This window comes from Salpingoeca rosetta, assembly GCF_000188695.1.
Source record: "Salpingoeca rosetta unplaced genomic scaffold supercont1.20, whole genome shotgun sequence".
Taxonomy (NCBI): Eukaryota; class Choanoflagellata; order Craspedida; family Salpingoecidae; genus Salpingoeca; species Salpingoeca rosetta.
In genome coordinates this window covers 532,311-538,109 of record NW_004754914.1, presented here as the reverse complement: position 1 = coordinate 538,109, position 5,799 = coordinate 532,311, and the positions used below count along the sequence as shown (strand labels likewise).

General features: G+C 58.0%; 1 protein-coding gene across 1 annotated transcript; it reads right to left on the bottom strand.

Moving 5' to 3' along the window:
* Positions 1-1,298: 1,298 nt before the first annotated feature.
* On the bottom strand, positions 1,299-4,701 carry PTSG_07614 (uncharacterized protein). Its single transcript, XM_004991354.1, has 2 exons — positions 4,386-4,701; positions 1,299-3,871 (listed from the first exon to the last, which is right to left on the bottom strand). The coding sequence occupies exon 2, from the start codon at positions 3,806-3,808 to the stop codon at positions 1,361-1,363; it is 2,448 nt and encodes an 815-aa protein (XP_004991411.1). The 5' UTR covers positions 3,809-3,871; positions 4,386-4,701; the 3' UTR covers positions 1,299-1,360.
* Between the last annotated feature and the right edge of the window lie 1,098 nt (positions 4,702-5,799).

The following is a 5,799-nucleotide window of genomic DNA, read 5'->3' as shown; positions in this document are numbered from 1 at the left end:
GTGTGTGTATGTCTGTGTGTGTGTGCTTGCCTGTGTGTCCGTCTTTCTGCTTTTCTTTTTTTTCTGCGCACGATCGAAATTCACTCAATCAACCCTTCTTGTTGCCTGCCCCCCCCCCCCCTTTCTTCCCCAAACGCACACTCACACGTTGTTTGCAGGGCGCTGAGGCTCAGACGCGGTGTGGCATAGCATTAGGACTGCAGACAGAAGGAATTGTGTGTGTGTGTGTGTGTGTGTGTGTGTGTGTGTGTGTGTGTGTGTGTGTGTGTGTGTGTGTGTGTGGTGTGTGTGTGTGTGTGTGTGTGTGTGTGTGTGTGTGTGTCTGTGTGTCTGTGTGTCTGTCTGTGTGTGTGTGTGTTGTCGGCGCCATTGTCACATCCATCATCGACCAGGCATGTGTCGTGCTCATCGTTGTTGGCGTTGGGTGTGCGTGCGTGCGGTTCTTGCCGTAAGTTTATCGCACGTTTGTGGAGAACAATGGCACATCAAGCGAAACAAGCAGGTTTGTGGTTCGTCGTTCGTGTTGGTCGTGGATCTCTCACTGTGTAGTTCGCCTCGCATAATGTTGTGCTTGCTTGCTCGTTTCACGCGGGGTTTGTAATGTAAAAGAGCGATGTGTTCTTGGCTCCCAGCAGCTGATGCAGCGAATCAGCCAGCGAGTGGAGCGAGTAAACATCCATGAAGTGCCTCGAACTGTCCACGCACGCAAGACCAACCGCTGCCACCACCAAGCACCACCAACCATCACCACCACACACCACGCGCGCACCCACCACGCTTGCTCCTTTTCACGGGTGTGCAAAGCATCGTATCATGTATTGGGTTCGAGAGCCTATGTACAGCGTAAGAGCGCAGCGAAAATATAAGGGAGCAAAAAGGCAGAAGAAAAAAGAGGGGAAGAGAGCAAAGCAAGGCAGGCCACACGAGGGGCTGGGTCAAATAACAAAAACCAGCCCCAGGCCGCACCGCACACACATGACGAGTACGTGCAAGCCACGCGTGACGCCAGGCAGGGAGGCAATAACAAGCCCAGACCAGAGCTGGGCTTCAAGTTAACGAGAACAAAGGCGAAAGGGGGCGGGTAGCAATGCAAGCCAATCATCACACAGAAAGCAGCAACGCAACCACGCGTCACATACGGTCATCATCACACAAATGAGGTGGAGGCAAGTGCAAGTGCGAGTGCACGTTCTGCCGCCGCCGCCCTCAATACACCACACGACAACGCCACCACGACAACGCCACCACAATCACACGCCAACGCCACCACAATCACACGCCACGCCACCACAATCACACGACAACGCCACCACAATCACACGACAACGCCACCACAATCACACGACACGCCACTAGGCCACTAGACGGCGCGTGCGAGCTGCGAGAGGTGGCGGCGGTGCACGTCGGTGATGTCGTTGTCGGCGCCGCCTGCAAAGTTGTGCCACCGCTTGGCGACCGGGGACGCGCGCTGCACGCATTCGAGCGCAGCGTCAATCGTGTCGGGCGCGTCCCACGCGCCGAGCGGGTGCTCCATGGCGCGCGCCTGGAAGGTGGGCAGCTGGCTGAGAAACGACTGCAGGCGGTCTGGGGTGAAGCTCTGGAAGGACGAGGCGACGCCGAGACCCGTGCGCTCAAACATCTCTGCGTTGAGCATCTGCTCCGAGTCTGCCGCGTCGTACATGGCCATCATGGGGATGCCCAGCCACATGCACTCCGCAATCAGGTTGTCGCCCGACGTGGCAATCACTGCGCTCGCCTCGCTCATGCTCGTGATAAAGTCCTTCTCCGTAAACGCGCGCACGTGCACATATGGCGTGTCCAGCTTCTGCGGCCCAAACGCGCGCACCTCGTAGCCGCTCTTGTTGAGCTCCTCAAAGATGTGCTGCCCGGAGCCGTGGTCGCGAAAGTAGACCACCACCATCTTCTTCGGCGGCAGCACCCGCTCCGTGCGCAGAATGGCGTCGCGCAGCCGCGGTTTTGCCACAATGGTCGTGTTGCTGTTGAGCGGCGTCAGCGGCACAAACGAGACGTCAACGGTGCACTTCGCAAGACGCGTCGTGCGGCCGTTGAGCACCTCCTGGTGGCCCCACGCATAGTCCGACACGTGGTCGGGCTTCTCCGTCGTGCTGAAGAGGTACCCGTGGCCGAGCGCAATGGCGGGGATGCCTGCACGCGACGCGCGCCACACGCCGGGGAAGTCGCCGTCGCTGATGACGAGGTCGGGCGTGTGGTGTGCCCGGTCGCAGATGGAGCAGTCCGCGTCCGTCAGGTAGCGGAACACAAAGATCTTGAGCGTCTCCCACACGCTGTGCACCGAGTTGGCAATGGGCAGCGACTTGACGCTCACTGTCTCCGCGCCCACGGTGCGCACGAGGTCTGCCACGTGGTCGTCCACAAACACGCACACCTTGTACCCAACACGCTCCAGCGCCTCAATCACCGTTTTCCCGCGCGACGCGTGCCCGCGGCCGTGGCCGTGGATGTAGTACTCCACAATGGGCGGCCGCACGTGCCCTTCAAACTGGTGCGCGCCAGCACCCTGCTTTGCTGCACACGTGTCCGACATGGACAGGTACAGCCCAACCTGCACCACTGCAAAGACGAGCGCAATCGCCAAGACCATGGCGCCAACGCGCTTGAACGTGCGCGATGTGCGCGGTGGGCCCGGGGTCTTGCCGCCACGCGGACGCCAAAACCCGCCAATCGCATGCTGCTGGTGCTGCTGGTGCTGCTGCTGGTGGTGGTGGCCCTTGGTAGAGCTGGTGCTTTGGTGCTGTCGGCGCTTGGTGTTGGCGATTCGCCAGCCGCGGGAGGGAGCAGCGCCGCTCCTGGCGTCGTGGTCGCCGTCGCGTATTCTGTCATCGGCGTCACCACCAGCGCGGTCGGTTGGTGCAGTCACGGAAGCGAAGATGGAAGCAAGCGAGAGCCAGGCTGTTGCGAGCAGGGACGGAGACGCAAACACATCGTCGGCATCGTCCGCAGCAGCGTGATGCTGGTGATGGTGGCGGCGGTGCTGTGATTCGTCAGAGGTGGACGATGATGCGGAGGTGGAGAGGCTGGATCCAGACGTGGTGGAGGTGGAAGAAGCAGCAGCGGCAGCAGCAGGTGCAGCGCTGTGGTGGTGGTGGTGGTGCCTGTGCGCGTCGCTCGACTGGCTCAGCGGTGACGCCGTGTGTTTCTGTGCAGCAGTAGTGACAGCAGCAGCAGTAGCATGCAGGGCCGATGGCGCGGACGAAGCTGCTGCTGTTGTTGCCACACCGGCGGTGCTTGAGTGAGCGGCAGGGACGGCGGCGGAGGAGGAAGAGGACGACGACTCAGGGTGGCCTGTGGATGTGTTTGAGTGGCGGCGGTGCATGGTTGGGCTGAGCGGGGCCTCGATGAGCACGGCAGAGTACGAGCCTTGCCTGCTGGGCCTGCCAGAGTGGGGCGCCACCGCGGAGGATGCTGTCGAGGAGTTGATCGAGGAGCTGCTGCTGCCATCCACGTGGATGGTGTGTGCCGGGGACTCGAGCAGCACGACGGTGGACGGGTCGTCGCGCGGGACGTCCAGCGGCCTGGTCATGGGTTGCAGGATGTCGCTGTCCTTGCGCTTGTGGCCCTTCTTCTTGTGATGGCTGTGATGGGGCGCTGCGTCTCCGGCAGCTGTTGACGATGTAGACGCGGGCGATGGGGATGCCGTGGCGTGCTCATGCGGCGCGTGGTGGGGCAGCTGGTGCTGCTGGTTGTGTTGGTGTTGGCGGAAACGCTGGGGAGTCCATGCCCATTGCCGGCGTCCAGAGGAGGTCCAGTCGAACATGGAAAAGTACATGTTCTTGAGCGGGCAAGACAGGGCCGCAACAGGGAGTTGTTGTGGTGATCGGGGGAGTGGTGCCTGGGAAAGGATGTGTGTGTGTGTGTGTGTGTTTGGAGGGGGAGGGAGGGGGAATCAACGGGAAAGTGAGTTTGATGAGGAGGAGGAGGAGCTGGCAGTTGGCGTGGGTGGGTGCTTGTCCATGTCCAAGCACTGCACGCATTGTGCGTGCTTGCGTGCATGTGGATGGTGCAGAGGGTGCGTGCTTTGGAGCGTGGGTTGGATGGGTACGTGTGTGCACATCGTGTGTTGTGCGTGCTCGTGTGTGCATGTGTGCTTGTGTGACTGTTGGGGGGGGGGGGATACTGGCAAGCAAGAGTTGCTGCGGCAGGCCTCGAAGCGGACACAACATCAATTCACAGACACGCATTCACAGACACGCACATGGACGAAGAGAGAGAGAACAAGGTGGGACACAACGTGGGTGTGTGGGTGGCCAGGAGCAAGCATATCGCCACAGCAACGAGCACACGAGGTGGTTGCTTGTGGCGGTGGTGTGGGAACCGGATACATGCATGCGCATACACACACGCACCAGTCGATGTCGCTGAACGAGGAGAAAATGGATGGGTGGAAGCGTGAGTCTTCGATGCGAGTTCACCACCAGCTCTGGCTGACGAAGAAGGAAGCAACCAAAATAGGAGGGAGAGTGATCACACCACGCTGATCAGCAGTAAGGGGGGGGGAAGAGGTCTGATGGTGATGACGACGGTCGAGGGTGATGTTGGTGTGGATGGATGGATGGGAGGAGGTGTGGTGTTGGTGCTGCTGTGTGGGTGGTGGGTGTGAAACTGGCCACGCAGCATCAGCGGGCTGGCTGCCTTGTTGCTTGCCTTCTGGCTTGGCTTGCCTGCAGATTGTGTGTCAAACAACAAACTTCGTTCCGACGGCCAGCATGCACGTCCTTGTTCTCACAGCACAACAGCAAGATGCAGCATGTCAGCTAAAAGCGGGCGCATCGAACGCCCCATTTCTTACCCAAAATGAAGAAAAACTGCATTTGTGTGAAGAAGGACTCTGCAACGACGCTGTCTGTTTGCAAATTGCTTTGCAGCAAAACTGTCCGGTTTCTAAGATATGTTGACCTAAGGGTCAATTGTATAGCTGGAGCTCAATTTTTAAGACTTGTTGATACCAAAACTACCAAAACTATGATATTTTAGCGCACGTGCGGTTTTCCACCGTTTTGCAACGCCCGCCAATGCTGGTGTCCCGACAATCTAAGACCTTCAAGGGCGGTCTGGGTATTCGCATTTAGTTTTGTCGTCTGTGTTTTGCGTTGTGTGTGTGTGTGTGTGTGTGTGTGTGTGTGTGTGTGTGTGTGTGTGTGTGTGTGTGTGTATGTGTCTGTGTGTGTGTGTGTGTGTGTGTGTGTGTGTGTGTCTCTGTGTGTGTGTGAGACAGTGTGTGTGTGTCTGAGTGTATGTCTATGTGTCCGTCTACCGTGCCGTGTGTGTGTGAATCTGCCAGAGAGATCACAACTGCCAGCGGGCTATAGCGCAAAAAATAAGAAAAACAGACCCCAATTGCTTTGCGCACATACTAATGATGGTGACTGATGAGTATATGGGTCCTCGCCACACCGGTTGAGCGAAGTTAGTGAGAAAATAGGGACATAACCAGGTTCGCTAACCGCAATAGGAGTACGAGAGAGGAGAACACACCATACGCATCGCGTTTGTCATCGGAAGAGATAATCCCACACAATCAGTGTTATCGCGCAACAGTAGCGGACAGAGAGAAGATGAGCATCACATCAGATGACCCACCCGGAACAGTTCGTTGCTTTATTGTTTTATCCACGAGGCAAGTGAGGGGCCGGGGGAGGTCATGCAAGCAGTTAGAAATAAGGAAACGAGGACCTGTACAAGTTGTGTGGGGTGCACGAAATAAATCTAGATTATGAACGAGTGACATGCGCAAAATTGGGTCCACGAGAGTTAGCCTGA